The sequence below is a fragment of the Perognathus longimembris genome, chromosome 12 (assembly GCF_023159225.1).
Source record: "Perognathus longimembris pacificus isolate PPM17 chromosome 12, ASM2315922v1, whole genome shotgun sequence".
Taxonomy (NCBI): Eukaryota; Metazoa; Chordata; class Mammalia; order Rodentia; family Heteromyidae; genus Perognathus; species Perognathus longimembris.
The window spans coordinates 29,904,957-29,923,643 of NC_063172.1; the positions used below are offsets into that span (position 1 = coordinate 29,904,957).

The 18,687-nt window shown below is 36.9% G+C and overlaps 1 protein-coding gene across 1 annotated transcript in view; it reads left to right on the top strand.

Moving 5' to 3' along the window:
• The window catches only part of Stk3 (serine/threonine kinase 3), a 214,945-nt gene that overhangs the window by 124,763 nt on the left and 71,495 nt on the right, over positions 1 to 18,687 (top strand). Inside the window, exon 9 of the mRNA XM_048359095.1 lies at positions 13,668 to 13,860. Within this exon, the coding sequence (XP_048215052.1) occupies positions 13,668 to 13,860 (193 nt within the window). The remainder of the gene's footprint in view (positions 1 to 13,667; positions 13,861 to 18,687) is intronic.

Genomic DNA, 18,687 nt, shown 5'->3' on the forward strand with positions numbered 1-18,687 from the left:
CAGTCCTACTTTCATCTCATGTGTAGCTGGGACTATTGGTATGCATCATTAATCCCGGTTTTGAGATACTGTAGTGCCTGGGCTAATCTCCAACTACCATTCTCCTATCCTTTCCTACAGAGGAACTTGAATTGTGACTTCTTGCAAATCTAAGATGGGATGTTTTGGGTTTGGTTTGCTGAGTTAATTAGTTCTTATGTATTTGTTTTCTAACTCTGAAAGTGTTTTCTAGCTTCCAAATTTTTGGACATCCACTATTTGCTATTTTTTCATACCTGTCCTGTTTGTCTTTATAGGCTTATCCTTTTCTATACCTTTAGTGTAGTTTTGGAAGGGACCTGTTTTTAGAAGGGACATGAATAAACCTATCTGTTCTATTTTTTTATTTTAATAAAAGTGCTTGCATTTGTTATTTCTTAGGTGGTTTGAAGTTTCTATATTGAGTTTGTAATATGATACTTATATGATATCCTCATAAATAAATCTATAAAAATACTCGATGCATTTCAATGATTAAAATTCAGTATTCAGAAATTGACAAAAGTCAAAAAATATTGTAGTCTATACAGGCGTAGCCTAGCCTATTCAGTTATACATAAAGAAATCAAAACAAGGGATGGAAAATTTCTGTAAGGTAGCATTCCAGCAGTGAGGACAATTAAGGCAATTTATACCAAATTTGTAGTTGATAAGAAAGTAAATAATGTGTCTCTCTTTTCAATCAGTGGGTGTGGAGGGGTAACAGTATCTAGTTGACACAGTGTACTCCTTGATATCTGTATCGATGAAGTCAGCATTGTGATTTACAGTTCATCTTAGTTTTATTTGGCCTATCACATTTACTGATTGTTTTTCCAAACTTGTTCCCATTTGGGGGATTCACTTGGTCAATCAATACCTGCTAAACTATGGTACTGTGGATTCGCTGTCCTCTAGGCTATCAGAAAGCTTGGGTAACTTTTTGTTATCTCATTTGTTTCTATTGAGGTTTCTCCTCATTCCTCTCCTCCCCTTTATTTGATTATCTTAAAGATGAAGCTCTCTTCAACATGGTGGGAGGTTTTTGTTGCTACAGCTTGTTTCTACATTAACTTTTAGCCCAGAAGACCAGAATTCCCCTACAGTTTTTATTTTTCTCTTCTGTATTGGTTTGGTTTACTACAGTTGGATAAAAATTAGTCATCTAATATTGAGTTCATGTTTCCATCACCTTTCAGTGCAGCTTTTAAAAAAGAAAACAGTATATGATAGTGATTTCAAAGAATTTTTTAAAAAGTGTAGTGCTATATACCTGTGCCCTTGATAGCAATTATAAACAAATGTCTTTATAGTTTTTATTCTAATGTGTTATGAAACATGATTGGACATAATGCCTTATGAATATTCAAATCTCCATATGTTTTGAAAATTTGATTTAAACAATTTGCAAACAGATTTCTACCACAGGTAAATTTTAATGTCAGAGTTTTTGTAATAGTTTAAGAATTGCTAAATATGATGCAGACCATTGCGGGAGAGCGGAACATTCTCTATAGTGATAAAAATTTGGCTAGGACAGGAATGTCCTGTAGTAAGAAAGAATTTGTGTTGCAGGTTATACTGGAATACACTCCCAAGTCTTTAGTGTGAGCTGACTAACAATCTATTGGAAGTCTACCTTGTAAAGAGGTATGGGTTAACCTCAATGCTCTTTTCATGAAATGAAACTTTTTTTTTTTTTTTTTTTTTTTTGGCCAGTCCTGGGCCTTGGACTCAGGGCCTGAGCACTGTCCCTGGCTTCTTCCCGCTCAAGGCTAGCACTCTGCCACTTGAGCCACAGCGCCGCTTCTGGCCGTTTTCTGTATATGTGGTGCTGGGGAATTGAACCTAGGGCCTCGTGTATCCGAGGCAGGCACTCTTGCCACTAGGCTATATCCCCAGCCCGAAATGAAACTTTTAAGTATAGCATTTTATTACCATAAAACATTTCTAGGTATTTTGTGATAAAATGATATAAATATTTGTTTCCTTCTTATGCTTTTATTAACTTTATAGAATCAGCATCTGTTCATTGATCTTTATTGTATATAATAAGTAACTATGGAAATTACCAAATGGAGAAGACATCCATTGTCTTTAAGAAACATCTTTTAAAAAATATAAGCGCTTTAATAAAAACATAACGACATAGAAAAGAGAACAATTAAACCTGTTGGAAGTTAATTTGAGAGACACAGGGTAAAAAAGAGAAACAACTACAAAAGCAATACTTGCAAAAATGTTTGGTGTAAGTGAACTGAACACCTGGGTGGGGGGAAGGGAAAGGGGGAGGAGGGAGGGGGATATGAGGGACAAGGTAACAAACAGTACAAGAAATGTATCCAATGCCTAACGTATGAAACTGTAACCTATCTGTACATCAGTTTGATAATAAACATTTGAAAAAAAAAAAAAAAGAAGTGTTGGAATAAGGGGAATGTTAGACGGGGTAAGCCTGATCTGGATACACTGTTCACGTGTGGAAATGCCACAAGAAACCTTCCAGTAATATGTGCTAATAGAAAATCCTAATAAAAATACAGCACAATGGACATAGTATTTTAAATATCTCCACCTAAAAATTACAAGTAGCTACAAATGCATTTCTGAAACATTACGATGATGGTACAAGCCGGGCACTGGTGGTTCATGCCTGTAATCTTCTAGATACTCAGAAGGTTGAGATCTGAGGAGTATGGTTCAAAGCCATCCCGGGCAGTAAAGTCCTTGAGACTCTTCCTTCCAAATAATCACCAGAAAACCGGAAGTGGTGCTGTGGCTCAAAGCGTCTCTCGCTAAGGCACTAGCCTTGAGCTGAAGTGCTCAAAAGACAGTGCCCAAGCCCAGAGTTCATAAATTGCCAGGTAATGGAATTTTAGTCATTTGTCTTTGGTGCCCTCTAGTGGACTTTTTGTAAACTCCTCTAATAACACAATCATTTTAAAAGGTATTACTCTATAGTTTGATTTTCTAAGCTCTTTTTATATTTGGCTAATCTTGACATGTCTTGACTATAAGAGAAAAAAATGAAAGTCATGGTGAATTCTTCTTTGCCACTTACTGTGTTGTACACTGGTATTTTCCAACACTAGGGATAGAAGATAATCTTATGTTTGGAAACTTTTATTATAATGCCAAGGAACTTGTACAGTCTTGAATCATAGAGCCTCTGAAGTCCTTCCCACATGCCCCCACCATTTAGACTTGTACTGATGAACAAGTCTTTTATGACTCGAGATCCTGAAAGCTTTGATGTAGCTTTTAAACATGACTTGAACATGCAAAGAGTTAGGATCCATGAAGTTTGTTTGTTAGACAGATATGTCAAAGACAGCAGCTGTATAAACTATTATGCTAGTTTTGTATTGACATAGACAGACCACCTACTTGTAGCCATGGAAGGAAATTCATTCCTCGTGAATTCTTTGGGTATTCAGAGACTATACTAAACTTAGTAATATTAAGTGATTGAATATCCGTTTAACTTGTGTGGAAGATGTGGAAGTAGTGCTTTAGGGCAGCTATTTGATGGAGCAATGTTTTGGGTTTTCTCAGTAGTTCTTAGATCAGTTAAGCTGAATCTCATAGTTATGCAACCACCATTTTATCCCACTGTGAACTATTTCTCTTGTATGGAAATGGCAGATATAACTTGTATAATTAGGATAATGAGGGAAGTCTTTTACCTTATTTACAAGTGAAATTTGCTGGTAATGATCTGTGGGTTCACTTTAATAGTTTCACCTTGCCATAAGAGTATTAATTAAGAGTTCTTTATGATTTGAGACACTAAAGTAATTGTGTACAATGATTATTTTTACTTTAAGTCATATAAGTGATTAAAGATTTTTTAAATTTTTTTATTTTTATTTTTATTTTTTAGCCAGTCCTGGGCCTTGAACTCAGGGCCTAAGCACTGTCCCTGGCTTCCTTTTGCTCAAGGCTAGCACTCTACCACTTGAGCCACAGCGCCACTTCTGGTCGTTTTCTGTATATGTGGTGCTGGGGAATTGAACCCAGGGCCTCATGTATATGAGGCAAGCTCTCCTGCCACTAGGCCATATCCCCAGCCCTAAAGATTATTTTTTGATAGAAGGTTAGTACCTGTTAATCACCAAACCTTGAATTCGGTTATGCTCAAGGAGGGAAGTGAAAGATTCCTACCACAGTTTTCTACTTTCCTGCTCATCATCTTCTTCTTTTTTTAAAAAATTTTATTGTCAAGGTGATGTACACAGGAGTTACAGTTTCATAATAAGATAGTGAGTACATTTCTTCTGCTGCTTCTGCTGCTTCTGCTTCTTCTTTGCCAGTCCTCGTGCTTGAACTCCGGGCCTGAGCACTGTCCTTGGCTTCTTTTTGCTCAAGGTTAGCACTCTGCCACTTGAGTCAGAGCACCACTTCTGGCCATTTTCTATATATGTGGTGCTGGGGAATCGAACCTAGGGCTTCAAGCACTCTTGCCGCTAGGCAATCCCAGCCCTCTGCTCATCTTCTTGAATGAAAGATGCCTTGTGGACTTCTTAGTCAACTCTTTCACCACAAATAAATAAGTAGTTTTCATTCTCTCATTGTGAGCTGAAGTAGCAAAGCCCATTAAATCACTTTGGGTTATAAGTAATTGACATTGTTTCCTGCCTTCATTTATTCAAATTGGAATGTCTTACCATTTTCTCTTCAGAGTCATTTTGATTTTACTAGGTCCAGAATACTGAAGTTAATTTTTGTCTATTTTATTTTATTTTGCAGAAACTTTCTACACTATGATGAGGTTTTTTTCATGCGTTCTTTCAGATTAAACATGTCATTTTTGCTATTAAAGGACTGTTGTTTGTTTTTTTTTTAGCATAGGTTCTAATTAACCTGAAGTATAGATCTCAGCATCAGCTTTCCATTCCAATTTCTTTCTTTAATCTTGGTTTCCAATTTATCCTTTAGTTTTCAGAGTGTGTCTGTTACTCTTCTGCCAGGCAGCTCATATCGGTATGCACTATTTTTATACTGATAATATTTGCAGTAAAGAAATTTTATACAATTTAACAAGAGAAATAAAATGATTAGCTTATTTCTCAATTAGGACATGTACTTGAGGAGTATTCTATCTCAGTACTATAAATTTCAAACATATTCTAAAATGTTAGTGTAAATATCCTTTAAATCATTTGATTATTTTCTGAATATTTAAAAACTCCTTTAAGGTAGTAAATATGGCAAATGTAAAGATTATGCAAAGTCTGATTTTTTTCCCCCCTCAGGCTTTTATAGCATAAATCTGTCTTAGCGGTGGACTAGGATTTCCTAATAATGTTTTCAAATATTTGTATTCCATGTGGATTTTATGATTCATAAGCTGGATTATCATCAGTACTCTTGTTTTGCATTCCTGGCACATGATGGCCACTGATTGAAAATGCTGTTGTAGTCCTTACTGGAATCGCTGCCTTCTGCAGTAGGGAAGCATCTGCTCTGCAGATCTTTTCCTATAAAGTATCAACATGTTTTTCTTTAGTGATGAACAAAAGTATATGTAAGTGAAGTATAAGTTTGCAAAACGCTATAAATAATAGTTTCTACAAAAATGTAATAAGTAGCAAATCAGTTTCACAGTGATCAAAAACTATCAAGAATATGTGCAGAATTCATGATTTTTGTAAAGTAAAAGTTTTCAGCACCATCACCAAGTTATCAGTGTCTGTATGTTAACTTTCATAAAAAGTAGCTAATTCTATCTGTACTTCATTAGTTACTCTTTAGGTGCCACTGTCTTATTCATGAACTGAGCATTCTTGCTTTCATTTTCATTACTTTTTTTGCTGTCAATTTGTAAATTAGGTTAGCATCTTTTAGCAAAGTAACTATATACACAAAAATAATGCGTAAGACCCACCCCTTGAAAACTTTAGTGGTTTTTTTTTGTCATTTTGTGGGCTATGCTGTGTTTATAATAATTCATAATTGTTTGAATTCAACGGGGTAAGCTATTCCTTTTGTAGATTCAGTTCCAGTAAAGACTTATTGAAAAACTAAAAGTTCTACTTCATCCCAATGAGATGTGATGTTTCTTGTTAAGTTTAATGGCCATAGCATTGAACCTTACAAGAATAAACGACAAATGAGTCACAGATATAAAAATGGATTTAGTGTTTTGGGAACTGTTGTCATCTAGAATACAATATTAAGAGTTGTTGATTTTAAAAGAAAATTGATAGAAAAAAGTTGACTTGTGTATCCTTGGTGGGATCTACTTAAAAGAATAAAAAAAAAAAGAAAAAACTAGCTCTTTGACCAAGTACAATATATACATGTTATATATGTATGTTACTTTCTTCATCTGTTAACAGATGAAAATATGCTCTTGCAAATCTTCAATGTAAATTAATTTGAACTGAAAAAATGCTTCAAATGATTTAAAAGCCTTACAGAGTTGGAAGTTAGAGCTCAAGTTTTAGCATCAGATAGGCCTAGTTTAAATTCTTGCTTCTACTCTTATTTGTTGTTTGTCTTTAGACAGATTTTTTAAACAAAATTGGGTTTCAGGTTCATGATTTGTACAAGAAAGGTAGTACTTCACAGGATAAATCAGAACATTAAGCTGAGTGAGAGTGGCCCATGCCTGTAATCCTAGCTATTCAGGATGCTAAGATCTGAGAATCCTGGTTCAAAGCTAGCCCAGCTATGAAAGAGACTTTTACCTGCAGTTGACCTTTTCCCCAACCCCCCAAAACGCCAGAAGTGGAGCTATGGCTGAAGTGGTAGAGTGCTAGCTTTGAGTAAAAAATCTCAGGGAGCTGGGTGCCAGTGGCTCACCCCTGTAATCCTAGCTACTCAGGAGGCTGAGATCTGAGAATTGCAGTTCAAAGCCAGTCAGGGTAGGAAAGTCCCTGAGACTCTTAGCTCCATTTGACCACAAGAAAACCAGAGTGGTGCTGCAGCTCAAGTGGTAGAGTGCTAGCCTTGAGCTGAAGAGCTCAGGGACAGCATCAAGGCCCAGAGTTCAAGTCCTAGAACTGGTGTGTGCTCTCTCTCTCTCTCTCTCTCTCTCTCTCTCTCTCTCTCTCTCTCTCTCTCTCTCTCTTCTCTCTCTCTCTCTCTCACACACACACGCACGCACACACACACAATCATGGGAGTTGTCTATAAAAAGAATCATTAAATGAATGATCTACTTAATGACTTCACTTTACCATTATTTTTCCTCTCAGAGTTTCTTCAGTAATAATTTTATGTTTATAGTAATGTTAGTTTAAACCAAGTTATATCACTAGAACCTCATAATAATGTTCTGAATTCCATATTTTGGCACAAAATGAAGTATTTATCAATGTATTACATGTAAGAAGATGCTCTATACTGGATATCAGGAAAAGAACTGTTAACAAAATCTCATTTTTTGCTTTTAGAGATTAGGATTTAGGTAAGTCAAATATACAGTTACAGCATTGTGTAGTAAATGTAGAAGCTGCATAAGAAAAATGTGTAGGGGAATGAAGTTATGAAGTTACACATACTTAAGTTTCAGAGTATCTGAACTGTGAAAACATTTGCTTGCGTGTAGCTCTGTTGTAAAAACATGTATAAAATACCCGATCAAATTTATTCTTACCTGTTTTTATGTAGTCTTCTTATCCTTTTTTTTTTTTTTTTGCCAGTCCTGGGCCTTGGACTCAGGGCCTGAGCACTGTCCCTGGCTTCTTCCCGCTCAAGGCTAGCACTCTGCCACTTGAGCCACAGCGCCGCTTCTGGCCGTTTTCTGTATATGTGGTGCTGGGGAATCGAACCTAGGGCCTCGTGTATCCGAGGCAGGCACTCTTGCCGCTAGGCTATATCCCCAGCCCCTCTTCTTATCCTTTAAGACTCAATAGAGAAACTAGAAGATTCCAAACATAAAGTAATAAAAAGTCCCATTTGTCTATCCTTTCTTTGATTTGTAGCATTTCTGGGTCTTTGTTAAGGAAGTTCCGTCCTGTGCCAAGGAGCCCAAGTGTTTCTCCTACTCCTTCTTTTAGTGTTTTCAGGGTATCTGTTTTTATTTCAAGGTCTTTGATCCATTTGGAGTTGATTTTGGTGCAGGGTATAGGGATCTAGTTTTAGTTTGTTGCAGGTGTTGAACCAGTTTTGCCAGCACCATTTGTTAAAGAGGCTATCTTTCTTCCATCCTGGTTTTTTTTAGCTCCTTTATCAAAGATTAAGTAGGCATAGTTCTGTGGGTTCATTTCTGGGTCTTCAATTCTGTTCCATTGTTCTTCAAGCCTGTTCTGGTGCCAATACCGAGCCGTTTTTATTACTATAGCTTTATAATAGAGCTTGAAGTTTGGTATTGTAATTCCTCCAGCACTGTTCTTTCTGCTTAGGATTGTTTTTGCTTTTTGTGGTCTTTTATTGTTCCATATGAATTTCTGGATTGCTTCCTCTATTTCATTAAAAAATGGTGTTGGGATATTAGTGGGTATTGCATTGAATTTGTAGCCAGCCTTCAGCAATATTGCCATTTTGACTATGTTAATCCTCCCAATCCAGGAGCATGCGAGGTTTTTTCCATTTCCTTAGTTCTGCCTTAATTTTGTTTTTCATGTTTTAAAGTTCTCATCATAGAGATCTTTCACTTCTTTGGTTAAAGTTATTCCTAGGTATTTATCAAACTGCACAGCTTCTGCAGGGCAAAGGACATAGCTCACAAGATAAACAGAAAGCCCACAGATTGGGAAAAGATCTTTACCGGCCATACAATGGACAAAGGCCTCTCATATCTAAAATATATGCAAACTAAGAAAATTAAATTCCTCCAAAACTGCAAAGAACGAACAGCCCCCTCAACAAGTGGGCTAAAGACTTAAAACGAGACTTTTCTGATGAGGAAATGAGAATGGCCAAGAGACATATGAAAAAGTGCTCTACATCACTGGCCATAAAAGAAATGCAAATCAAAACAACATTGAGATTCCATCTCACCCCAGTAAGAATATCCTTTATCAAGAAAACTAACAATAATAAATGTTGGAAGGGATCTGGCCAAAAGGGAACCCTACTTCATTGTTGGTAGGAATGTAAATTGGTTCAGCCACTCTGGCAAGTGGTATGGAGATTCCTCAGAAGGCTAAACATAGAGCTCTCCTATGACCCAGCAGCCCCACTTTTGGGTATCTACCCAAAAGACCACAAACAAAATCACACTAAAGCCACCAGCACAACAATATTCATCACAGCACAATTTGTCATAGCTAAAATATGGAACCAACCCAGCTGCCCCTCAGTAGACGAATGTATCAGGAAAATGTAGTACATATACACAATGGAATTTTATGCCTCTATCAGAAAGAATGACATTGCCCCATTTGTAAGGAAATGGAAGGACTTGGAAAAACTTATACTAAGTGAAGTGAGCCAGACCCAAAGAAACATGGACTCTATGGTCTCCCTCATAGGGAATAATTAGCACAGGTTTAGGCAAGTCACAGCAGAGGATCACAAGAGCCTAATAGCTATGCCCTTATGAAAGCATAAGATGATGCTAAGCGAAATGAACTCCATGTTATGGAAACAACTGTTATATCACTGTTGTAATTACTTTCAACATGCTATGTGAAATCGTAGCTTCTTTTCTTTATGATCCTCTTGTATCTCCTTCCTGTGGTTGCCCCCGCGCTATCACTGTATCACATCCAAGTACCCTGGATACTTTATATACTGGCATTAGAACTAGGGAAGTGAAAGGGAATATCAAAATCGAGAGACAAAGGATAAAAAGACATACGACTCCAGGGGCTGGGGATATGGCCTAGTGGCAAGAGTGCTTGCCTCGTATACATGAGGCCCTGGGTTCGATTCCCCAGCACCACATATACAGAAAATGGCGCCAGAAGTGGCGCTGTGGCTCAAGTGGCAGAGTGCTAGCCTTGAGCAAGAAGAAGCCAGGGACAGTGCTCAGGCCCTGAGTCTAAGCCCCAGGACTGGCCAAAAAAAAAAAAAAAAAAGACGCACGACTCCAAAAGCAATACTTGCAAAACCATTTGGTGTAAACCAACTGAACAGCTCATTGGGGGAGAGGGAAAGGGGGAGGGTAGAGGGAAAGGGGGAGGGGGGAGAGGAGGACAAACGTATGAAACTGTAACCTCTCTGTTCATCACTTTGACAATAAATAAGAAAAAAAAAACCCAAACTACAAAATAAGAAAGAAAACAAGCAAAAATAAAGTAATGAAAAGAAGGGTTAATTAACCTTTTTTATCAGTACACATTATATACTGATATTAAATTATGACACTATACATATGGCAATTGTATGTTAGTTATTATGTGTTCACAATTTTTTTAATGTTTAAGGGAAATAAAGATTTAACTCAAGGGCAGCTTTTTCTGCGAAGCTTTCTCTGCTTGTCATAGGCAAAATTAGAGGCTCTGCTCTTAGGTTACCATTATACTGTCAACACTTTGCTTATACTTCTTAAGAGATTGCCTTGTAATTTATTATTCAGTTGCCAGGAAATTCTCTAGAACTCAAGTTCCTTTAAATATCAGATGGAACAAAACTGTCTTACTCATTTTTGTATCTTCAATGCCTGTTCTACTATTTGACATATTACAGATGTATAATAAATGCTTAGTGAATAAATTAGTAAGTGATAATATAAATTGATTTATTGAATAAACATTTATTAAGTACTACCATGTACCAAGAATTTGGCAGTTAGAAGGAATCTCTTGCCTTTATCAAACTTATATTCTAGTGGTACAGAAGTCTAGATCCAGGCTAGGAAGAATACAGAAAGACAAAAGAATAGAAATTGGTGATCAGAAAAGCCTCCCTGAGGAGGTGAAATCAAAGTTAAATAAATGTCTTATAGAAGAGCATTCCAGTCTGAAAGATCAGCCAATTTAAAGACTAAAAGAGGAACATGGTTAAAATACTCAAAAGACAGCAAAAGTGGCCAGCATGGCTGGAGTTTGCTGAACACGAAGGAATGTGATAGAAGATGAGATTGGCAGATGTTACTAGGGTAGATCACATTTGGCCATGATAAATAGTTTGGATTTATTCTAAATGTGATGAGAAGCCAAATGCAGAATCTGCCACAAAAAGGATTGTGACATGATTTGTCTTTTGAAAAGCTCAGTATGTCTGTGGTGTATGGAACTAAAAGAGGCAAGAGGACATTAAAATCCCAGCAGAAAGATTGAAAGATTTAGCGCTCTCTCTCTCTCTCTCCTCCCCCCTCCCCCATGTGTGTGTGTGTGTGTGTGTACGTGTGTACGTACGTACGTACGTACGTATGTACTGTGGCTTGAACGCCGGGCCTCAAACTTACTGAGCTTATTTGCTCATGGCTGGTACTCTACCATTTGAACCTCTAATCCAATATTTTACTGGTTATTTTGAAGATACTGTTAGTCTCTCAGACTTTTCTACTTGGGCTGGTTTGAACCACAACCCCTAGATCTCCTGAGTTTCCTGATCCTCCGGAGTTTCTAGATTATAGAACTAGTACCCAGTTAAACTTTTAATGTAAACAAGAACTAGGATCCATTATAGATTTTTAAAATTAAATTTGATTTTTTTGGTTGGCTGTGGGGCTTGAACTCGGCCTGGGCACTGTCCCCGGGCTCTTCAGCTCAAATATAGTGCTCTGCCCCTTGAGCCACAGCCCCACTTCTGTTTTTTTGGGTTAATTGGAGATAAGAGTCTCATGGATATTCCTGTCCTGGCTGGCTTTGAACTATGATCCTCAGATCTTAGCCTCTGGAGTAGCTAGGATTACAGGCATGAATCACTGGCACCTAGCCTATAGATTCTTCAATATAAGAATATCATAGAGAGAAAAAAGCCAAAGTGTCTATACTCTTAGTCACTCAGTAGGCTGAGTGATATGATCATAGTTCAAAGCCAGCTGAGGCAGAAAAGTCTGTGAGACTTTATCTCCCCAGTAACCAGCAAAAAGCTGGTGTGGAGGCATAATCCAAGGGTTGGAACATCAGCCAAGCAAAGCAAGACAAGCGAGTGTGAGGCCTTGAGTTCCAACTCCAGTGTGGCCAAACAAAAACAAATACTCTGATGCAAATAAGTATTCAAGAAAGAGGCCAGATATGGTGGCTTACATCTATATTCCCAGCTACTTAGGAGGTGGAGATAGAGAGAATTGCCATTGAAGGCCAGCATGGTCAGAAAGTTAGCACATCCACAGTGTCTTTTGTCTGCCATCCATCTATCTAGGAGGCATAAAAAGGGGAATCACTGTCTCAACCTAGCCTTGGCAAAATGCTAGACCTTGTTAGAAGAATAACTGAAGCTAAAAGGGCTGGAGGTGGGTCTCAAAGGATAGAATGCCAGTCTAGCAAGTAAGAGATCCTGAGTTCAAATTCTGGTACGTGCATGCATACACACAGTATAGTGCTGTGAGTATACTACCTTTGAGGAAAGTATCCTTGTTCCTGGTAACTGCAGAAGTTTTGCATTCTTTTTTCCTTTTCATCACAACAGTAGGGGAGAAACCTCAGAGAATTCGAATGTTTGCCTAAAGGTCTGATGCCCAGTGACGGAGATAGGATCTGAATTAACCTGTTTCTACACTATTCCTAGGGGAGTTTTCATCCAGGGTGTAGTATTACTTGTAGTTATGAAAGGTATAAGGCAATGAAGAATAAACCCAATAGCAGTGAGAGTAGAAAAGAAGACATGAAACAAAAGAAATTGTTTCTGATGAGCTTGTTGACCGATTGTGTATTGGGAGTGAATGAGTGTGTGAGCGTAAGAAGATGTTGACATGTTATTCTTGGGAAGCTAGTGAGGGTTTCCATGTTTAGTGGTGATGGTTACACAACACTGATGATTCTTAGTGCCACAGAACTGTTCACTGAAAAATTGTAAAAATGGTAACTTTTGTTAGGTATATTTTAACACAATTTCAGAAAAAAAGCAAGTAGCTATTATAGACGTTATAAATGTTGTTAAGCCTCTTATAAAAGAAAGTGCTACATGGGTGCTGGTGGTTTACTGTCACCCTAGCGACTTGAAAGGCTAAGATTGGGAGCATCTATAGTTTGAGGCCAGTGAGGACAGAAAAGCTCAGGAAACATCTTATCAACTGATAGTTTAGTGGGATGTGTGTGCCTATTACTCCAACTACTATAGAAAACCCAAAATAGGTGGCTCTTGGCCTAGATGCATGCCTGGGTAGGAAGTAAGACCCTATCTAAAAAGTAACAAATGCAGAAAATGGTCCCTGAGCATGAGGCCCCGAGTTCAAATCCCAGTACCACTAAGAAAAAGCTGAAGTGCAAACATGTTCCATCTTCACAGTGCCCTTTTGTATGTTTATTTCCATCTGCAAAGTGCTCTTTTTTATGTTTATTTCATGACTATGTTCTGTTAATGTATTTGTGGATAATGTTTTTTAATCTCATTCCTTATTTCAAAGGCAACCAGCAGCTTTCAATTTTTTCATGTTCTGTTGCTTGAGTTTTAATTACCCAAAGCCTTAAGTTGTTTTGATAATTTGTGCTTTATGATAACATTTGTATGTATGCATGCTTATATGAAAATTATTAGTAATAATAGTATGATTGTCATTAGTAACAATATATACATAATCTTATTAAGAATTAAGAAATCCAGTTGTCCCAAAGCAGTGTTTCTTCACTGTGGTATTTTGTTTCCAGGATGAAGATGAGCTGGATTCCCACACCATGGTGAAGACCAGCTCAGAAAGTGTGGGCACAATGCGGGCCACAAGCACAATGAGTGAAGGGGCCCAGACCATGATTGAACACAACAGCACCATGTTAGAATCTGACTTGGGAACCATGGTTATAAACAGTGAGGATGAGGAAGAAGAAGATGGAACTATGAAAAGTATGTGACCTTTTTCTTCATTGAATATGAGTTCCCTATTTTGAAAGTATTCTAATATAGAAACCTGAATAGTCTTATAATTACTTTAAAAACAAAGGATGGAGATTTTTGTGTTTTAGCTTCGTTTGATAGCAAAAAAGGAAAATATAGCACAATTAAACTTTAAAGATAACACAGAGTAATATGTCTATAACTTAAGGTTGTAGAACTTTTTTCCTGTTAAAGGCTACAAACCCATAATTTAATTAGTAGAATGTTTTAGAGAGAAGGTAATGCCTAACATTTACTTTTCCAATTAAAAAAGCAAGCCTAATATTTCATTCCAATAAATACAACATAATATTATTTCATGTTGTCTAAATTATCAGTTAAACCACAGAGACAGAGGAGTGCATGCTATGGGAAGAAATGAGGGCAGAAGCAGGAAAACAAGAAACCCTCAAAAGAGTAAGAGTCAGGAATGCTCATAGAGAAGACTGTGTTGCATGCATGTTAACTACTGTTTATCAAGTATGAGACACAGTCCAGGGGTCTAAAATGATTCAGACATTCTCTCTGATATCTGTTGCTTACAGAGTGATGAAAGTAAGGGACCTTTCTTGGGCTAATCCAACTCCCTCCTTCCCTTCCTTTCATAGCTTTTAAAGATACTGTAGTTAGCAGTGCAGGACATTGTGATTTCACAGTGAGAGAGCAGAAACAATTATCCTTAAACAACTATTGACCTTTCTCTTTTCCCCACTACTATAGTCTCATATGGTTAATGTCTAAGTCTAAGTACTAGACAATTTTCTCCTACACAATAATTGTTTCAAAGTGGTTGGATAGCAAGATTACATGATTTGTGCCATTAGAGAGCTTAGAAAGTTGCAAATATTCAGGTGATTTGCTAGTACCGTGAAATGGATATTAGAATTTCCTCTGACATTTCTATTTGCTATTGCCCATCCCTTTCTTTGTGCTACTGCCCCAGTGTTGCTGCTCCAGTGAAATCCTACCTCAAAGTTTCACTTAGCTCACTGTTGCTGCGTTCACATTTTCTGCTATATAGCTCATTATGGATTACATACTTTGAAAGGGGAAAGTCATGATGCACAAAATGCAAACAAAATGCATCAGCATGGCAGTGTTTGGAGGAGAGTGTATGAATTTTTTTCTCCTCCCATCACTGGTGGCTGTCCTGAACCTTTGCCCTGGAAAGCAACCTGAATCTTGGATTTTCAGAACATCCTAGTTGAGCCTCTGACTGGAATAGGTCTTTTGCATTCTAACATGTGAACAGCATAAGATATTCTTGTGGCCCTCAAAGTTGCTGGTATTAGGATACAAATTATACACCCTATAGAGCAAAAAGACCCCATAGTTAAATAGCACATTTCCTACTAGCACATACCATCATCATATTTCTGCAAGTTGTTGTAATTCTTTCACTCAGGTTTTAGGATTCTTAGAACATTTAAGAGCTCTTGAGTGCTTGCTTTACATCTAGTGAGCTATTCAACTTTCTACAAAAATACCAAAACAACTTCTTTATATAATTGTATATTGGAACATCATAAGCATAGTACTTTAAAAAAATGAGTATGAAATTTATGTTCAATTATTACATTTCAAGGAAGAAGTAATAATGATGATTTATCAGATGTCATATTTTAAGATTACACCATAGATTTTCACATAATTGTGCAATTACTTTTAGCTATAACAACTGTAGAAATCAATATATTATGAGTTTATCATAGGATTATATATGGATGACTGTGTCACAGAAATATGAAGAAAAACCACTTTAAAATTTAGCAGATAGGGGCTGGGGATATGGCCTAGTGCAGAGTGCTTGCCTTGTATACATGAGGTCCTGGGTTCGATTCCCCAGCACCATATATACAGAAAATGGCCAGAAGTGGCGCTGTGGCTCAAGTGGCAGAGTGCTAGCTTTGAGCAAAAAGAAGCCAGGGAGACAGTGCTCAGGCCCTGACTTCAAGGCCCAGGACTGGCCAAAAAAAAAAAAAAATTTAGCAGATAGTGCTTTAAATGGTTGCATTTTTTTTATGTCTGAGCAGGTTTTAAATCCCATGAATTATAAGTTTCCTATAAATAGACATCATTCTATGATGTAGGATTTCCATTTTCTTAATAATTCAATCAAGTAGTATTAATATAACCCCCACATAGTTATTCAGTAGTATAATAATAGTAACAAATGTGGAGTTTTTGAGGGAAGACTTGCTTTAGTGTGTTTTCTATTGCAAGTCCCCATAGTCCCTCACTCATAAGCCTTGCTAATTAGCCCCTGCCTCTAGTCTGGGTCCCCTACCTTCTTTACAGTTCTCATCACATCTTTCTTCTGACTTTAGCATTCCAGTGACTGCCAGTTGCTTTTAGGTTAATGCCAACAGTGATTTAAAGGCAGTATATGCACTGGTCCTTTTATGTGGACTAAGTAGTTTCAAAGTAGAAATGTAACATAATAAAATAACTTGGAATCTAGAACTACTTATTAATTATGTATTCATCTTTTCTGTGTTTCATTGACAAATATTTCCCTCTCCCCCTTGCTCAGTCTGTGTATGTGTACTAATTTAAACTACCAAGAAGGATGCTCAATTTCTAGATCCAAGAAAATTCAGGGTTTGGATACTGTGTCTTTGGACATTGGGAAAGTCTTTGACAAGGTCTTCAGTATTACTCTTATAGACAATATATAGTTAGACCTAACTGATGATACTGTTGTAAAAATTGAACAGTTACACTCCAACATGTTTATTTTGGTCAGAATTTATTAGAGGAAACAAAAATCAGTCTTGATTTTATTTTAGCACATGAAACTCCATTATTAAATATTTTATTATGAAATAATAATAAAATCTAGAACCTAGAAGGTTGCTTTAAATATAATAGGTAATCTGTGAAGTATCATTCCTATCTTCTTACCCCATCAATTTTTTCTGCCAACAACATGGAAAGCTGGAACATCGAGATCGTTGGGCTTTCTCCAGCTCCGCTTCTTACTTGGTGAAAAAGGCCTCATGTCCATGGAACTGGAAATACAGAGCCACGTAGCAGCTCTGTCATTTCTCCCATCAGCAAATTCTTGCTCCCACCTCTTCTCTGCCTCTACCTAGACCTTGCCCTGTCTTTTCTTCAGTAATCTAGCCAGAAACATTCTTTAGAGAATTATTATCTTCAAAATGAACTCAGTGGCACAAAGCATAAGTAAGGGGTATTTGATGGTTGACAAGATGAAAAAACATTAAGAGATACTCTGATAATCTGGCACATGCTTATCAATGTATTTTGAGATAACTTGAGGTGAAAGAATTATACTCCACTGTTTGTGAAATTTAATATCTTTAATTAAATAGGTGTAGTTCCATAGAAGCATGAAAAAAATTTTTGGCAAGGGGAAAATGTGTGAATTTCTCAGATTACAGCTATGAGCCAAATATTGTGCTTTGCACTTTGGATACATTAGTTTGTTTAATCGTCACAAGAACTCAATAAAATTCCATTTCATCTGCCACTTACCACAGATGAAACTGAAACTTGGGAGTGTTAAGTATCTTGTTTAAGATTTCATAGCAAGTCAGTGATGGAATCAGAGTATAGATCTAGATTTGATACCAAAATCATGTTAATCCCTTATAGTTAGGATTCTAGAATATCTGTGAGATTTTTGAACTGTATACAAATTATATCAGAATAATGTAATTTGCTCTTTTTTTGACAGCTTATCTAAATACTCACAGTACTTGTGAACTGTTAGAAATCCTTCATTTTCCTCTACAAAAGTACTAGGTATCCAGATACATTGTACCTGATTTGGAGCTCCCCATGGTCACTGAATATATTCTTCATTTCTTTGTGCTGTGAGTCTGGGGATATTACCCAGCTCAGGACTGCTGGCCTGTGCATTTTGGTTATAGAATACTTGTTTTAGTATCACCAAGCACAAGTAAACATAGAAATACTAATCTTAGTGCAAATGAAAATCTCTTTCCTTGCCTGCCTGTGGCTCATGCTTGTAATCCCAGCTGCTCAGGAGTCTGAAATTCAGAGGATTATGGTTTGAAACCAACCCAGACAGACAACTCCAAGACTTTACCTCCAAAGTAACCGACAAAAAACTGAGTAGGGTTTAAGTGGTAGAGTGCTAGCCATGGAAGCAAGCATGAGATTCAGTGTTCAAAACCCAGTATTGCCAGGGGGGAAGAAGGGGAAGAAGAAAAGGAAATAAATTAAAAATTATTCAGATTGCTTTTGTTAATTAAGTATTTTTGAAATCTATATATGTTCAAATTTTCACAAAGACCATTAGGACAATTAATGAAGAATTGTGGGTAGGTGGGTATATTTTCTAAGTCATTATATTCCATGTAATCCAGTGTCTGTAAATCTTTTGAGGAATGAATGGAGACAGAAACAATCTTTTCCTTTTATAATTTAAAAGGTGCAAAGTGATTACTTTCTTTATTTTTAATGGGTTTTTAGTTTTCCAAGCATGTCAAAAAATTGGACCAAATTTGAGGAACTAGATAATTTGAATATTAAACTTACTATTGAAATAAACTATATATTAGTAAGCTATGGTCAGAATTCAAGTGCAATGGTAGAAATTCATGTCAGTTTCATGTGGGTTTTTTTATGTGTTTTTTTAAAAAAGTATTTTCCCTAACAATTGTAATTGCATATGACAATAGTTACTATTTTGAAGTATCCAGCTTCATTTCATTCTCTATTGAAGGACCTATGATTTCTTAGGTTCCTCCCCCGCCCCCCAAAAAACCTGGGCCTGAAGTCAGGACGTGGGCTTCATTTGCTCAAGGC